Source organism: Amaranthus tricolor, chromosome 2 (genome assembly GCF_026212465.1).
Source record: "Amaranthus tricolor cultivar Red isolate AtriRed21 chromosome 2, ASM2621246v1, whole genome shotgun sequence".
Taxonomy (NCBI): Eukaryota; Viridiplantae; Streptophyta; class Magnoliopsida; order Caryophyllales; family Amaranthaceae; genus Amaranthus; species Amaranthus tricolor.
Window position 1 is genome coordinate 33,037,481 of NC_080048.1, and position 18,599 is coordinate 33,056,079.

General features: G+C 35.6%; 1 protein-coding gene across 1 annotated transcript in view; it reads right to left on the reverse strand.

Moving 5' to 3' along the window:
* Positions 1 to 1,221: 1,221 nt before the first annotated feature.
* The window catches only part of LOC130806356 (MADS-box transcription factor 23-like), a 33,916-nt gene continuing 16,538 nt past the window's right edge, over positions 1,222 to 18,599 (reverse strand). The window contains exons 4-9 of the mRNA XM_057671387.1: positions 5,913 to 5,974; positions 3,799 to 3,898; positions 3,644 to 3,685; positions 3,481 to 3,564; positions 2,747 to 2,901; positions 1,222 to 2,650 (exon numbers count right to left, since the gene is read on the reverse strand). Of these exons, the coding sequence (XP_057527370.1) occupies positions 2,635 to 2,650; positions 2,747 to 2,901; positions 3,481 to 3,564; positions 3,644 to 3,685; positions 3,799 to 3,898; positions 5,913 to 5,974 (459 nt within the window). The 3' untranslated portion in view covers positions 1,222 to 2,634. The remainder of the gene's footprint in view (positions 2,651 to 2,746; positions 2,902 to 3,480; positions 3,565 to 3,643; positions 3,686 to 3,798; positions 3,899 to 5,912; positions 5,975 to 18,599) is intronic.

The following is an 18,599-nucleotide window of genomic DNA, read 5'->3' on the forward strand; positions in this document are numbered from 1 at the left end:
GATCACTGTTTGGACTTATGTAATTTGTTCCTACTAAAAGGTTTTTTTTAAAGGGCTCTAATCATAAGTGACCTATGTAATTTGGTCCAAGGTGGAGATTGTTGGGTATGGCCCAAATCTATAGCCCACAAAACCTTCACTTTAAGAACATTTTAAAATGATTTGTTTAGCTCATAAAATTAGTAGCTAGATTATTCTAGTAATAGATATTTGCATAGAACTAGAACATTAGAAAGATTATACTAAAAAAAGATTTATGTGGAAATTACTAGATTCATACCACCTACTAACCTCAAGTATAAATAGGGGTATTAACATCTTATTTCATCGAACCATCCACACAAAAATATCCTTCTTGTATTATTATTTCACTTCACAAGCTATTATCTTATATCCTTGTATCAATCTCTTTGATTATAATATAGTGGAATTATTTTTCAAGTGCTCGGTTTGTATCATTTTCTTAATAACTCTTCTTGCCCTTTACATTTTGATTATTTCTCGATTAAATTACGTTTCCGCTAGCGTTCTTACCCTAACAATTTTTTGCGTTCTTCCTCATCCAGTTTTGTTAGATGCTGTCTCCTCATTTCCTTAAAATAATCCTAATATTTTCTTCCCAAATATTTATGTGGATTAAATTCACAACTACAAATTAAAGGGTAATTTTCTCTTTTTTTTTTTCTTTTTTTTTTTCTTATAATAACTCAATCACCAATCTCTTCTGCATTCTACATTCTTTTTACCCATAATTAAACATTACCCATCTTTTATTTTCAGGTAAAGATTGAAACTTTGGGTCTGATTATAAAGATGATATGGACCATATGGTTTTGGATTGCTAGGATTAATATAATATGGTATGTTTTACACTTTTCTTTTATTATTAAACTAAACTCATATGATGTTTAGGATGATATGATGATTTTATTTTATGTACATGAGTTTTATTATGTAATGTTGATATTCTTTTGGTTTTTGTTCTTTTGGTGCCTTTTTGATGATTTAATTACTCCTACTATATGGTATATGAACTTTAATTAGCGAGAAAGTAGTTAATAGTTATATTTCTGTGCAAGTATTTTGATGCATGAATGATGTACTCTTGTTCTTTTTTTCTTCAAATTTCTGAAAAGAACTCTTTTCCCTAAGTTGATGAGCTTATTCTTGAACAAATGTTAATATGATCGGTAAGTCTTGTATGAGATCGTCTCATCATGAGAATGAGTTGAGTCATTATAATTAGTCTATTTATCTGATTGATTACTTTAAGATCGCAAGTGTTCACACTTTATGATCACTCTAAGACTATAAAAAGTGATCATTTATGATAATTTAAGACATTAAGTGTATATTAAGTTAGCCCAATAGAAATAGTCTCACCGAAAATCGTCTCATTTGAGAATTTGTGTAACATAATTCCTGTTTGTGTGTTTGGTCAGCCATTGCATGTGCACAGTACAAGTTTGATTGAGATGTATTGCTGCGGCCGCCTGCCCGACCTGACCATAGGTGGCCGTGTTGATAATTTAATAGAATGCCTTCCGTTGGTTTCCCTTTTGATTTACTAGTCAATCTTTGGTCTAATACCAGCATCATAGATTTCCTTAACCAAGAAATAAGCATCAGGTTATATGTATGGGTGAAATGTAGTTAGATTTATGCCCCATCCATTTATTTACTTGAATTCAAGTATGCAGTTATGTGACACCTAGTGTGATATCCATTTTGCAGCTATGTTTTCAATTTTCTGGTTGTAATGCTCTTATGTTCAATGTTGAGTACTCCCTCCAACCTCCGTCACCCTAAATTTGCTTTATTCGTCATTTATATCCACTTTATTCAATTTGTTATATTTTGTTTTTTGGATATGATACCACATTTTTCACCAATTTTCATCTCATATGTTCAATCTTTCTCTTCATATATTGGGATTATTAACTTTGGTTGCTAGAAGGATTCATGTAGTTTTTGAGTTGAAGGCACCAAGTTATTAGAGGTTAATGTATGCACAATTTAAGAAAAGTTTTAAGAAAAATTGTCAGAAAGTACTTATTAAAAGTGATTTTTTGGTTGAAAAGTACCTACACTATTTTTTTAAAAAAAGAAGTACCTAAAAGAATATATATTTTTTTTGTCAAAAGTATCTATTAAGGAAATTCATCCAATATTCTATTAGTGTAGTCATGTGCAAGACAAACCAAACTATTTTGTTTTTTTGACTTATAAACATACAACTAAACAATAAAAATGCATAAGTTTTGAATGAAACTCACCCAATTCAGTTTCTTTTTTGATTTTCATTCAAACAAACCTAAATATTTTTTTTCAAAAATTAGAGGAAATCACATTTTTAATAAATGTAGTTATTTTTAAAGCTTCCATTATGGGAAATCATGATATACACTATGCTAATTACAAGCACACACCCTACTCGAACAAGCACATATTTTTAATAAAATTGCAAGCAGCCATTGACCATTTATACTAAATTAGCTCTATATGTCTAATCATACCAAATCTGTAGGTGATTCATAATGCACCTTTACAAGCATCTGCTTCCATTAAAGTAGAAATGACCATTGTAATCTCCAGCCTAAGCATTTGGTGTGGCAGTTGAGTCTCTTAGCTTCACTAATGTAGTTGCAAGCTACAAAACAACTGGTTTTGTCAGTTTCAATCATAACTTATTCGGTTTTTCCTTGATATTATAGAGAGAATAAGAAGTTTTTAGTTTATAAAATACCATAGTTGCATGTTTCTGGTGGATGACTCATTATTTTGCTGGTCTGGTGGGCTTAGCTGGAGATTAATTGTTGTGTTCATTTGATGATTGTTTTTAACATTATATAGCATATGTGGGTGTTGATCTATCTGATTCATCTCCTCTGATGCGCAAACCTGAGATTTAAAATCTTTCTTAGACTTGTTAGGGACAATTCATGGTCATATAAATATACTACATCTGTCCCATGGCTATGGCTTTTTCTACAAGTACAAATCTTGTTCGAACCAAGGAAAGAGAGAAAATGAGGTAAAAAGGTGTGATTTATGGAAAAGCGAGAGAAATGTGTGACGAGAGGAAAAAATAAGTTAATTGTTTGGATGAGAATTAGACAAAGAATATGGATCTAGGCTAAAGATAAAAATGTAGCAAAATTTATGGGATACACTAAAACCGCAGCAAAATCCATGGGACAAAGGCAATGTTGGAAATGTCTTACATGTGAAACAAGATCCCACATCGATAAAATAGTGGGTTGTGGACTTGCATATATATTGGGTGAGCTAATCCTCCTACTACGCTCTTGACCTGTGGGTTTGTAGGCTCGAGCCCACGGGTATCCCGTGTCCACACGAGTGGGCCACAATGAGATTATGTGACGAATTGTCATGGCCTAATAGGCAAGACTTCCTAGTGGCTGATTTTAATTACACGGTTAACTGTTCTCATGTCCACAAAATGTCCATGGTTAATACCTTGTTTAGCAGCTCAGAATGTTGTTGTTGCACAAGATTAAATTGCTTATAGAGTTCAATATTCTCTTGATGAATAATAGCACCCTGTAACAAGTTCAATAACTGTCAGCACCTTTGTCATAGTTTTCTTAATGAAATTCAATAGCTTATGTGGATGAGAGACCCTTTGGTTCAGTTCTTTGATCTCGTTTGATAGGAGATTATCCTGCAAAAATTGGCAAAAAATGTTACTGGTGCTAAATTTTTTAGTGTGGAGACAATGTAGGAATGGGATTTTTGTTAATAAATTTTGAATTTTTGGGGCAGAATGTCTTGGACCTTTCTCATTCGAACACTTCGTAAACTTGTTTCCAATTGATTTTCCAAACTGTACAAGTCTTTGACGTTCAAATCTGAAAGTCCTTGCCCCATTAGTTTTCTGCAACCATTAGACTGTATTCTCAAACATAGAAGCATAACTGGTTGCAAGTATGTTAAATGTCTATGCATGCTATAACTCGAAAGTTTACTAAAGGTTAGCTAAGCATCTTTCGTAGAGTCTTGGAGCTCCAAGATTTGGTTGTTTTGCTTTATTGTAATATGTTGAACTTGATTTTAATTAATTTTTGACTTATTGTTAGCTTTTTTAATTAGAAAGTGGTTTTCATATTTTGTTAAGGTTGTATGAGAATAGTTGGATTTTAATTTTGACTGTTGATTATGATACTTGAAAGTGGGAATTGAAACCCTTACATTTAATTCAAATCGCATGTCATGAGCATGTGTAAAGGAGGATTGTGGTAGGTTAGTGACAACTAGTGTAAAACCGTCACATCTTATGTAATGAGCAATCTTAAAATAGAGTGGTGCGTCCCCTACTTAACAACGCATAGTGTGATGATAAGCATAGTGCAATAGCAAGGCTGCATCACATTGGCTGCGTTGCAAAGTTTTTTTTAAATGATCCGATGTTTCCCGCATTATAAAGTTGTAAAAACTGCCTTTTTGGTCGTTTCAAGGATTATCTTGTGCTTTTGGCTTACTGCATTACTCTCGTTACAACATCACCGTTCCGTTACTGCAATCACGACTGCTACTATATTTTTGCAATATGATGATAAGTATGCAAGGTTCTCTAGGACGTTGCCACTCGCCAAAAAGCAATGTGCCACAAAGCTCGATTGTGGTGCCAAATGAGTAAAAAAATATTTGGTATTTGGAATAAGTGGTCAAAGAAAAGAATTGGATATAAGCCTAAGATTGACATTTTAGAATCTTGGAACTTTTTCATGAAGTACTTAGAGTTGGTACATGTTAGGAAAAAAACATAAGATTATCAAAGTGGTTTAGTGGAGAGGCCAAAAGATTCATTAGAATGTAGAATTATGCATAAGTAGTATTCAAGGCAAGGTAAGAAGAGAAATGGAGTTGGTATTATTGATGAATGCCAAATGACCTATATGGATCTAAAGGAGCCTTGGGGGCTTATTAGTCCAAGCAATGCAAAAGGAATCTTGAGTAGAATAACTGCATTCTTTTATGCTTATTAGTTTGTTATTTTTTTAGTGTCATTCTTTCCTTTCTATGCAAGTCATCATTCTAGTATAGATAAAGAGAAGAACAATGCTCTTGCTATCTTCATCTACTCAGGCTAGGGCAAGAAAGGGGCTTTTTTCTCTTTTATAGTCAAATAAACAACTATTTCTTTAAGGGTAATCCAGTAAATCAAGCAAAGGTAAGCATTTTAGTACCTAAAATTAAAATAAAGCAAAAAATAGCAGCTAACATATGGGAGGCGTACGAGGCGTGTGCCTCTCCCTCGCCTCTTGTATTGCGTTACGCCTTGAGTGTCTGAGGCATTTTTCTGGTTGTCTTGGTGCGCCTCACGTCTAGGAGCACCTCAAGCTAACTTTTTAAAACCAATTAAGGATTGAGAAATGGGTCGTCATGAAAATATATTTTGGAGTGTCGTACTTTTTTGGAGTTTAGAGTTTGCTCGAAATACTCTAGTTGGGCACTTTCCTCTTCATATTAATACAACCCACCACTTTATTTCTCTTGTTACATCTCCTTTTTCTCCATTAACTGTTAAATTCCATTTTCTGCTATTATAGTGCTCTACGGTCTGTCCAATTCATTCCATTTATAGTGATGATTATTCTTTACTGATTGGTGGTGGATGGTGTTTGAATATCTCTTCGAATTTGATGATTATGGTTTTACTCCTATATTTTTCGTGGAATTCTTTCTTTGTATTTTGTCAGTTAAATTTACTAGTCATTGTAATGGAAGCTGCAGGAATATGATGCTGAAGCTGTCAGAATGAAGATACACTAAATAGAAATCACAGATCAACTGGTGTCATGCTAATTATGGTCTGGTTTATTTCTGTTCCGAAGAACTCGCAAGTCGCAACCACATATATTGAATACAAGGTTATTACTTTTATTTACCTGTGGCTTTCTTGTAAAAACTGCAATTGTTGCTTCAAGTTTGTTGCCTCTCTTTGCCAAAACTGTATCCAAGAAAGGGAAAACGGTTATAGTTTACATTATATGTATCGACTCTTGAGGTTCTTTCAGTTTGTACTTTTCAGAGGAGTTGAATTTACTTAAGGGCCTTAACTTCGTAAAACAGAACATATGGAGCCATATCTTATAAGAGAATAGAACGGAGAAAAGCACTCATCATAATGATGCCATCCTACACCGATCTTCCTACTTTGATCTAGCTCAATGTTTTTCTCCTATGACATTTATCGACCTCATTTGTTGTCAATATTGATCCATGGTAATCGTTCCATCTGTTTAAATCTTTTACCCCTTTATAGATGTCTAGTGTAGACATGTGTACAGTATTCAAAATGAAAACATAAGAATTAGACAGAGTCGCACATATTGAAGGCAGAATAAGAGAATCGTTTTGGTCATGTGCAAATATCGAAAAATGCTCGAGTTAAAAAAGTGTTGCAATGGAGCTTTAAGGTGTTCAAAATTTAGAAGAGGAAGAGGGGCCAACGATCACGTAGAAATTGTGTTAAAGTGATGGAGAGAAAATGTTCGACTACACTCCTTTTGTTGGTGTTTGCTTTTTTCTCCAATGTTATTGCCTTTTTCGTAGTTCAAATGCCTTCGAATTCGATTCTTCATTGATGAGTGTTGATGATGGTGTCAAATCATTGAGTTATGCCGCTATCAATTATAGTTTTTTGATTTTAGATTATAATATATGTGGATTATAATATAAAATGACTTTAAAATTATGTGTGCTGATTATAAATGAATTCGCAATCAAGGTTTGATTCGAAATAACATATTTATTCTTTTGTGAAGTCAATTTCCTCGAGTTTGATTCGTTTTGCTTATCTTTGTGTCTAAAACTGATAATGGCTCGAAAAGTATAGAAGTTTAGGGCTGAATTTGAGCGTATGGAACAGGGGCGGACCCAATGAAGTGACAAGGGGGTACAGCTGTACCCCCACTTTGAAAAATAAAAAAGAAAAAAAAAATTAAAACCAAAAACAGGGGAAAAAGAAAGAGAAAGCTGCGAAGAGCGAAGAGCGAAGAGCGAAGAGCGAAGAGCCTCCCTCGGTCCCTCCTGCTGCTGCCTGCCTGCCTCCTTGCCTCCTGCCTCGCCTCCGGCCTCCCCACGTCGACTTCGTACCTCCGGCGCTCCTGTCCCTGCCTCCCTAGTGCCACCGGCCACCGCCATCACACCGTACGTTTATGAACCCTAATTTTTGAATGTTGGTTTTGTCGATTGTTTTTTACTCGTTTTGATGCCGGTCTATTTCTCTTGATCTTGATGTTCTGAATCAAATGGTGAAGAATTCCATGGCTTACTGAAGTTACTGATTGTTGATGGGATCATGGGATGGCTTGAATTCTTGATGCTTACCGAATTAGTTGATTAATTTACTTATGGATGGCTTACTGAAGTTACTGGTTTTGATGCTTACTGAATACTGATTGTTGATGATTATTGATGGCTTGATGCTGTGATAGTGTGATGCATGATTGAATCATGTCTTTTGATTTAGAATTATATGTACTTAATTTTGAAAGATTTATTTTGATTTAGAAACATCTATTTATTGTGATTATAAAGCATTAATTAGTTAATTTAATTTAATTAGGAAATGTCAAGTAGTTCAAGTTCAAAGAAGTCAAAAGCCGAGGATAAACAACCCAATCTTCGTGAATTCTTGTTTAAAAGAATGAAATCCCAAGGATCATTTAACGAAACCATTGACTCTCCTCCTTCTCCTTTAAGTTCCCCTCCAACTCAAGATGTTAATATGGAAGTAGGTGGTTCAAGTGCTTGTGATGAACCATTGGATGATGATTGGGTGTATGATGTTGAACTTCTTCCTCATGACCCGGGATTGAGAAAAAACATAATGGATTATCCCCCAAATGAAAGAAATCCGGTTAGGAGAGCTTATATTCTTAAAAAACCTTGCCAACCAAAAACACATGTTTTCCCTCAAAAACAAGTAGGTGGTTTACGCCGTTTTAGTGTCAATTGGTTCAAAAAATGGGATTGGCTTGAATATAGTGTTGAAAAAGATGCCGCATTTTGCTTTGCTTGTTATTTGTTCAAGAGTGATGTTGAAATTTACAATGGGGGTGATGCATTTGTTAATGGAGGGTTTAGGGGGTGGAATAAACCGGATAGGTTTCAAAAGCATGTTGGTGGACTTAAAAGTGCTCATAATGTTGCTTATGAGAAATATGTGAATCTAAGAGATGCAAAAAAGACATCAATTGAAGTTGTGTTTGATAATGCGAGTCAAGCTCAAATGGATTCATATCATATTCGTTTGAATGCATCCTTAACTTGTTTGAGATTTCTTTTGGGCCAAGGTTTGGCATTCCGGGGACATGATGAAAGTGAGGAGTCAAATAGTAGGGGTAACTTTCTTGAGCTTTTGAAGTGGTTAGGGGAGAAGGTTGACGAAGTCAAACAACATACTTTCCAAAATGGACCCAAAAATTGTCAATTGACATCTCCCAAAATTCAAAAAGACATTATCAATTGTTGTGCAAAGGAGACTACCAAGCGCATAATAGAAGAGGTTGGAGATGGTTACTTTTCTATTTTGGCCGATGAATCAAGTGATGTGTCTCAAAAAGAACAACTAGCTCTTGTTTTGCGGTTTGTTAACAGAGAAAGTGGATCGGTAGTGGAACGCTTTTTAGGCATTGTACATGTGGGTGACACTACCGCTTTATCTCTTAAAGATGCAATTTTGTCCTTGCTTATGGAATATTCATTGAGTCCATCCATGATAAGAGGTCAAGGGTATGATGGGGCGAGTAACATGAGAGGTGAAATCAATGGCCTTAAGACTTTGATTATGAATGATACTCCAAGAGCCTACTACATTCATTGTTTTGCTCATCAACTACAACTAGCTCTAGTTGCGGTTGCTAAAAAGAATGATAGTTGTGGTTGGCTTTTTGAAGTACTTGCAAACTTGTTGAATGTGGTTGGAGCTTCTTGTAAGAGAAGAGACATGATTCGAAAAAAGCAAGCTCAAGTAGTGGCTCAAGCATTGGAAGTGGGGGAAATTGAAAGCGGATCGGGTTTAAATCAAGAATGTGGTTTGAGTAGGCCGGGAGATACACGTTGGGGATCTCATTACAAGTGTCTAATAAATATCACGAACTTGTTTCCTTCAATTATTGAAGTACTTGAGTGGATTGGAAAACATGGCACTTCGGACGATAAGTTCAAAGCTCAAATTGTTTCGGGATTTTTGGAGTCATTTGATTTTGTTTTTATGGCTCATTTGATGTTGATTATCTTTGGCTACACTAATGATTTATGTATTGCTTTACAAAGAAAGGAACAAGATATTGTTAATGCCATTAGACTTGTTAGTACTACAAAAAATGTGTTGCAAAAGATGAGAGATGAAGGATGGGATAATCTCTTAAAAAAAGTTATTACATTTTGTACTAAACACGAGATTGATGTTCCATCTATGGATGCTCATTATGTGCCTCAAGGAAGAGGAAGACGTTTTGTTCAACAAGCTACAAATCTACATCATTTTCGGGTTGGAATCTTTTTGGAAGTAATTGATTTGCATCTTCAAGAGCTTGATAACCGTTTTAATGAGATTAACATGGAGTTACTTACATGCATGGTCTCTCTAAGTCCTAAAGGTAACTTTTCATCTTTTGATAAAGAGAAGATACTTAAACTTGCTTCTTTATATCCCGAGGAGTTTTCATGTAATGATTTAACGGCTCTTGATCTTCAACTCGATGTGTTCTTGGATGCTATGTTAAACGATGAAAGATTTCATGATTTGGACGATATCAATTCTCTTTCCATGATGCTTGTTGAAACAAAGAGACATGAGACATTTCCTCTTATACATTTGCTAATCAAGTTGATGTTGATTCTTCCTGTTGCTACGGCAAGTGTAGAAAGAGTGTTTTCCGCAATGACATATGTCAAAAGTAAGTTGAGAAATAGCATGGGTGATCAACTTATGAATGATTGTTTGGTTACTTTTATTGAGAAGGAAGTGTTTCTACAAGTTTCCGATGAAATGATTATTGATCGTTTTAAAAGTATGAAGACTCGAAGGATGAATTTGTAATTTTGAAGTAAGACTTTTAAGTATTGTAAGACTTTTATTGTTATTTTGGATTGTAAGACTTTAACTATTGATTCTATTATGTGTTGTAATTTTTTTATTTTTTAAAAAAATTTTATTCGATATCCGAACGACATGAGGTTCGTATTTTGTACCCCCAGTTTGAAATTCCTGGGTCCGCCACTGGTATGGAATACATATATATCGGGAACCTAGTGCTACTTTTCTTCCCGCAACTTCTTTTTCGATATAATCATCACGTAGTAAATCAATAAAGCATAGGTAATCTATGTTTGCCCTTTAGGCTTGCCTCCTACTACGGTATCAAAATGAATATGGTCTTCACCTCTCATACGAAACACTTAAGTTAGACACTAGTATGTAAAAGCAAGACAATCTTAAATATTTTAGAGGACTATTTTAATGTTAAAAACGAAGTCCCTAATAATAATATCACTCCTTATTCTTTCCTTTTTTGTTTTACACACTTTTTACTCGCTCTTCTTTGCACATGGAGATAGTCAGATAGACGCCCCTATATAGAAGTTGATTAATTCTTAAGTTGGGGCATGTTTTGTCTATTTTCAACCGAATCATCAAAAGTTGATTGTTACTGAAATTTCTTCAAAGTTGAAAAGATTTAAGAGATTAATCCCTTCAAAATTGTTTAAGAGAATTATCTCCCTGTTTGGTTGTTGGTGTTAAATGGTTAGAATGTTTATGAAAAATTAACATAATTTTGGTTGAATAATCTCTGGACAAGTTTAATAATCATGCCTTTTCTACTTCAATTATTTTATTTTTAATACAAAGTTCATTTCAATAAAAATTGTGGACAAAGTATATTTTTCTGATCATAAATTCTTCACTATGAGAATGACTTACATTCCATAAAAAACAATTCTCAAACTTCCATTTAGCACCAACAACCAATTAGAAATTGATTTTAAGGAGAATTAGACAGGAGACGACGATTAGAGAGAACTAATTGAGCTTCATATCAAGAGATCTACCGCTGAGGCTATTCGTGTTTGGAGGAGACTGGTGGAAAAAAATATAGGAAGCGGAAGAAGAATTTGCATATGTTGTTCATTAACTTAGAGAAAGTATATGATAGCATACTATGAGGCATCATCTGGGATAGCCTTAAAGCTAGAGGGATTTCACTAAGGTACATTGATGCAATACGAGACATGTATGATAGATATCGACTAGCATTTAAACACCGGTTCAGATAATATTGTATTTCGTTGTTTAAGTGGGCCTACATTAGAGATCGACACTAAGTCTAAGTGCTTTCATTTTTACGGTCATTATGGATGAGATTTCTATATCTATTTGGGAGACTGTACTATGGTACATGTTATTCGCTTAAAACATCGTGTTGATAACAAACACTAGCGAGGATGCTAATACTATATTGAAAGAGTAGAGAGCAATTTTAGAAGGAAAAATGTTTTGTATAAGCTGTACGTATACATAATAGATAGTTGAGCCATTGCTGACCATTTGTGAAGATGTTGCATGTACGAGCAAGTTTAGGTATTTGGGATTGATAATTTAGAGTAATAAGAAGATTGGTGGAGATGTTACTCATCGAAAACAAGTAGGAGGACTCAAGTGGCGAGCGGCCACCAGGGTGCTTTGTGATATGAAATAATTTCCAATTTGGTTAAAAGATAAATTTTACTAAGTTACAATCAGATCTGTTTTGTTTTTGGGACAAATGTTGCCCATAAAGAAGATATTTGAACATAATATGGAAGTTATAGAGGTGGATGTGTAGTCGCATAATTATAAATAGACTTAGGAACAAAGAGTTTGGAGAGAAGTTAGGATTATCCCTCTTTCTACATGGATGTGTGAAAATTGATTAAGATAGTTTGGACATGTGCAGAGAAACACTATCGATGCTTCCATAAGAAGGATCGAAAGCATTATAAAGGAGGGTAAGATAAGTCGAGGAAGACCTAGGAGAATGTGGGAGGAACACATCAAAAGTGACACCTATGAGTTCATCTCTCTTAGGACCTAACTTAGGATAGGTATTGGAGGCGCAAATTCCGTGTTTTAGAATACTAATACTTTATTTCACATAGCTCTTTCTGTTTTTGTTCTTTGTCTATTTACATGATCTCTTATTTATTTATTCTTTTATTTATCTATCTAGTTATTTATTTTATTTATGTTAATGTGTTAGGTTGTGTTGTAGATGCAGGGGAAGAATTTCAGAATACGAAATTTAGGGTTTAAGAATACTGTTTGTATTGATTATAATGTACATTACAGACCTTAATTTATACAAGGATTCAAGACACTAAAAATGGAAACAAAAAATAATGCCAAAACCTATACAGTAATAAAGGAAATAAGAATAATCTAAGAATATCAAAATATCCTAGGAATATACATTCCTACACTCCCCCTCAAGTTAGGTCGTACGATCACAAACACCTAACTCGCATAGAACAATATGGAACTCTTCTGACGTTACCACTTTCGTGAGGATGTCAGCAAGTTGATGTTTCGATTTGAATGGGAAGATTGACGATTTTCTTCTCTAGTTTTTCTTTGATAAAGTGTCTATCAATTATCTTAAGATTCGCATTACTGTTGCCATGTGCTGTTCTTGTGGGATATGCATAACTCTGCTAACTACACTTACATCATAGGTAATGTTAGGCCTTGTATGCGATAAGTTAATTAGTTTCCCTACCAATCTCTGGTATTGATCTTTATCTGCCTTTTTTCCTTCTTCAAAGAGTTGAAGACCATGATTGACCACTACAGGAGTTTTTGCTGGTTTATAATCTATCATCCCTGTTTCAGCTAAGAGGTCAAAAATATACTTCCTTTGATTGATGAAGATCCCTCTTTTCGACCTTAGGACTTCTATCCCTAGAAAATACTTTAAGTTCCCTAAGTCTTTCATTTCAAACTCTAGAAACAATCGCCTTTTTAGCTCACTTATTTCCTTTTCATCATTCCCTGTTATGACCATGTCATCTACATAGATAACAAGGCACGTGATCTGACCATCCCTTGTCCTCAGAAATAAAGTATGATCAGAGATGCTCTGTTTATAGCCAAACCTTTTCATAGCTGCTGTAAATCTTCCGAACCATGCTCTAGGAGATTGCTTAAGCCCATATAACGCCTTTCTAAGTCTACATCCTTCTCCATCTTTGAATTCATTTGAGAATTCCGACGGTGCTTTCATGTAAACCTCTTCCTCAATTTCTCCATGTAAGAAGGCGTTCTTCACATCAAATTGATACAATGGCCAATCTTTATTTTCTGCTACAGAGAAAAGAACATGGACGATGTCGATTTTGGCTACCGAAGAGAAAGTTTCTGAGTAATCTACCCTATAGGTCTGAGTGTACCCTTTAGCAACAAGACATACTTTGTATCTCTCGATGGTTCCATCTGAGTGATATTTAACTGAGAACAACCATTTACATGCTACTGTCTTTTTCCCTTTTGGCAAGATGCATTTTTCCCTCGTTTCATTCCTTTTTAGGGCTATGATTTCTTCCTCCATGGCTCTTCTCCATTTTGGGTCATCAAGAGCTTCATCTGTGGTCCTTGGCAGAACACTTGAGTAAAGAGAAGTATTGAAAGCAACTGCAGTTTGAGACATTTGTTCACTATTCTCTCTGTCAATTGGGTATCGAGAACTTTGAGATTCGAACTCGGGATCATATCTCTTTGGAGGAACACTTCTCGTGCTCCGGAGAGGTAACCCATATCTCCTGGTTGCATCATCAATAGTCATATTATTATTGTTAGCAATCTCAATAAAAGGATTAAGAGTTACCTCTTTGTCAGCATGGTGCTTAAGGATTGGGGCTGGAGTAATCTGAGGAGATGGCGGTACAACGGTTTCAGTGGCAATATCTGTAGTGATACCTACTTGCTCTGTTGGGTCTCGACCGTCTAAAGGATAGATCAACCAGCTTGGATCGTCACTCACGCTCTCCCCCTGAGGACTAGGCTGGGTGAAGTAGTAGGATTGTTCAAAGAAATCACAGTCCATGGAAGTGTACAACTTATTGGGAGTTGAATCACAACACCGATATCCCTTTTGATCTGTGCCATACCCAACAAAGACACACTTAGTGGCCCAACGTTCTAGTTTCGACCTTGCTCTGTTGGGAAGGTGGACGTACATTATGCACCCAAATATACGAGGAGGAAGGGAGTGGGAGGGAGGTATGGTGCAAAAATTGAAGAGATTTTGTTGGAAGGCGGTTAGTGAGATAGTTGGCAGTAGCAATAGCCGCTGCTAATATTGGGCTAGAACATGAGATTCAAACATAAGGGCACGAGACATTTCGAGTAAGATTCTGTTTTTTCTTTCGGCCACCACATTTTGTTGTGGAGTGTCGGGACAAGTGGTCTGATGAATCATACCATGCTCAAGAATAAATTGTTTCATAGTAAGGGAAACATATTCACCACCATTATCAGAACAGAGAATTTGTATATAAGTATGAAATTGAGCAAGAATCATATTGTAAAGTTTAACAAACACATTAAAAACTTTAGATTTATGCTTAAGAAAATAATCTCAGCTCATACGTGTACAATCATCCACAAATAAGACAAAGTAAGAAAAGCCATGAGAATTGACATCGAAAGCAGGACCCCAAACATCAGAGTGTATTAAGACAAAAGGTTTATCAATTCAAGTCACATTAGGGGAATATGAGTGTTTGTGGCTCTTAGCCAAAATACAAGCTTCACAATCCAAAGATAAATTACAACTATACAGAGATAGAAAAAGTCGTTTTAGATAACCTAGGGATGGATGACCTAAACGACGATGCCACATCCACAGTTGTTGATCGGGACACCCTTGAGCAAGCATTGTATGACCTTTTTGAATCACCACATCCACGTATTACAGGCCATCTTGTTCAATACCATGACCAACAATCTTCCCCGTCCGAGCATCCTACACATTGCAACCACTAGATGTCAAGTGAACAGTACCATCAAGTTCTTTCGTTAGCTGCTCACAGACAACAATTTATGAGAAAAACTAGGAATTAACAGGCAATTTTTAATATATAAAGAGGAAGAAATAGCAACTGGCCCAGCTTGACAAACCGAAATGTACTCCCCATTGGCTGTTTGGATATGAGTTCTGGGTATGGGATAAACGGATAACAAATCTTTTGGGTCAAAGGTCATAGTATCTGTGGCCCCGCAGTCAAATATCTATTTAGAACGGGTTTGGGGACTGACACTGAGCATGGCAATTTGGGTTTGATTTTTATTTTTATTTATTTGGGTAACGAGTAGGATTTTTGGTGGGCTTGGGTATTTTGGGTCGTGGGATTAGGAGGGAGTTTGGTGTTTTTTATTTTATTTGTATTTATTTGGGTAAGGGGTAGGATTTTGTATGGGCTTCGGTATTCTGGGTTGTGGGATTGGGAGGGAATTTGAGTTTTAATTGTATTTATTTATTATGGTAAGTGATAGGGTTTTGGGTGGGTTAGTATAAAAAGCAAATTTAGGAAAGTTTTTACTCCCTCCTACCCCATTGTGGACGGCTGTCTCTCTCTCCTCTATCCCTCTTCTTATTGCTTCTGTTTTATGAATGGCTCTTGGTTCTCCTTCTTCCTCACAGCCTTCTACCATGCCTAATTTTTCATATGATGATGTGACTTCTCCAGGGTGATCTGCAGTAGTCAAGTTGGCCTTGCCGCCGATCCGGTGAGCCGGTGCCTTGGTGACGGCCTTCCTCTTCTGTAGGTCATCGCACCATTCGGGATACCCCACTAGCTTAAAACAACCCTCCTTGGTATGCCATGAACCGCCATCGGAGTTTGTGCTGTTTATCTTCTTCTCGATTTCTAAGGATGGGTTTGTTTTGCATGGCTAGCCCCGTTCCAATTTCTGAGGGATTAGATCCCAATGATGAGACATTAGTCATAATCTTCCGGCGTGCTATTTCTCGGCGGATGGTGGCATACGCTATATCAACCTTCGGTAATGGGTCCATGTGAAGCAAATCTCTTTTCTCCTTGTCAAGGTTGCTATTAATTCCAGTGAGGAACTGATACAACTGTTGTCTCTGAATGAACTTGTTGAATGCTGTAATGTCACTTAAACATGTCATGGGATTTGGCATACGCCTGTCAATTTCTTTCCATAACATACTCAGTTTACCAAAATACTCCTCTATCGTATCATTTGTCTATGTCAGTGTAGCTGCTTTAGAACTCAGATCATAGATCTTGAGTTCATCTCAACCACTACTCAAGAGATTTTCAATTCCTTGCCATAAATCTCGAGCAATGTTGTAGTCTATGAACTGGTTAACAATATTGGCATCAATATTTTCAATAATCCATCATATTACCATTGAGTCTCGTTGGGCCTATTGTGGGTATTCTGGATCTGTTGATGATGGTAGTGCGGCAGTGATGTGTTTGAGCCACCCACGACTATTGATTGCTGTGTGCATTAATCGACACCATTTGGTATAGTTGTGGTAATTTAATTTTTTAGAAAGTTGGACAGTGGCCATGGTTTCAGTTGGGTTTGTTGGTTTATTGAGTTTTTGAAACATTTGGAACATTTGTTTCATTGGTGCTATGGTAAATAGTTGTTTATGTGTTTGTGGTGTTATTTCGGTTGAGTCAGCCATTGCAGGTAAGGGTAGATGATGAGTAACAGAAAGGTTTATCGTGTTTTTCCAAATCTAAACCTTTGGCTCTGATACCATGAAGAATTTCAAAATGCGAAAATTAGGTTTAAGGATACTGTTTGTATTGATTATAATGAACATTACAGTCCTTAATTTATACAAGGATTCAAGACACTAAAAAAAAAAGACAAAAATAATGCCATAAACCTATACAGTAAGAAAGAAAATAAGAATAATCTAAGAATATCAAAATATCCTGGGAATATACATTCCTATAGCAGGTTTGCATGTTCATTTTCACTCATTCTCTCTCATTGTAGTAATCTCTCCATTTGGGGGTCTTCCTCGAGTCAAGGAATTTTTTGGCCACATCCTCTTTTATGGGTATTACTTAGGGGTGTTCAAAAATATCCGTATCCGAAAACCCGATCCGATAACCCGCTTTCCGATTTTTAAAAGCGGATAAATAACCCGATTTCCAAAATTCGGATAAACCGAGTCGGGTACCCGATTTTAAAACCGGATATTCGGGTCGGATACGGATCGCGAATTTAGGAAAATCGGGTACCCGGTATCCGGTTTTTTTTTTTTTTTTTTTTTTTTTTTTTTAATAATATAAAAAGAGAAATTGAAAACCCTAAAATCAGATTCTACCTTGGGCCGCCTTCTATTCCAGACTTCCAGTCTTCTTCCTTCTTCTTCCTCTGCGCGCCATTCGATTCCTTCGTCTTCCTCCTTCATTCTTGCTGCTTGCCTTGTTCCTCCTTCAGCATTCACGCCGTTATCTTTAATTGGGTAAGTTTGTTTCAATATTTTTGCCATGTTCTTCTTCAGTCGTTAATCTTCTTCTTGTTTAGTATGTATTTAATTTTTTTTTTGCCATTTTCGATTTCGATTTCATTATCTTAAGTTGTAACAAAACAAAATTTGATTTCAGAATTTGTTTTAGAATTTCAGATTTCGATTCTAGTCTTCTTCCTTCTTCTTCCTCTGATCGCCATTCGATTCCTTCGTCTTCCTCCTTCATTCTTGCTGCTTGCCTTGTTCCTCCTTCACCATTCACGCCATTATCATTAATTGGGTAAGTTTGTTTCAATATTTTTGCCATGTTCTTCTTCAGTCGTTAATCTTCTTCTTGTTTAATATGTATTTAATTTTTTTTTTGCTTGCCATTTGTTTCAGAATTTCAGATTTCGATTCTCTGTGACAAAACAGAGTTTGTTTCAAAATTTCGATTTCGATTTCATGTAACATAGCAGAATTTTCGATTTTCAGTACTTAATTAATTTTTTTTTCCATTTTCGATTTGAACACAGATTTAATCTGCCATTTTCCGTATTGAATTGAAGATCTACATGGATTCTTGCCCAACGGTTCCACCATCTAGATTTTCGGTAGTTCTTTTACTTCTTTATCAGTTGTTCAAAATTCTGATATTTATTCTGATTTTCTGTATTTATGATGTGATATTTCGTTTTGATTCATGTAAGTTGTGAGTTGATTGTGAATTGATTGAGTACAACTAATGAATGAACTATGATGAACAGATTGTGTTTGGGAATTACATTTGGAGAAAATAATTGATTGGGAATCACTGAATTGTGATGAACTGATGAATGAACTGAGTGAAATTGATTCATGTAAGTTGTGAGTTGTGATTACTGATTACTGAATACTGATTGTGTTAGCTGAAAGGTCTTGGATGAAATGATGATGAACTGATTGTGTACAACTATTGAATGAACTGTGATGAATTGATTGTTAATTAATTGTAGTATTGTACAACTAGCAATAAACTGATTATGAATGAATTGGTAACTTGTATAGAACATGGGGTCGTCTTTTGATGATAATGGAAATTCACCA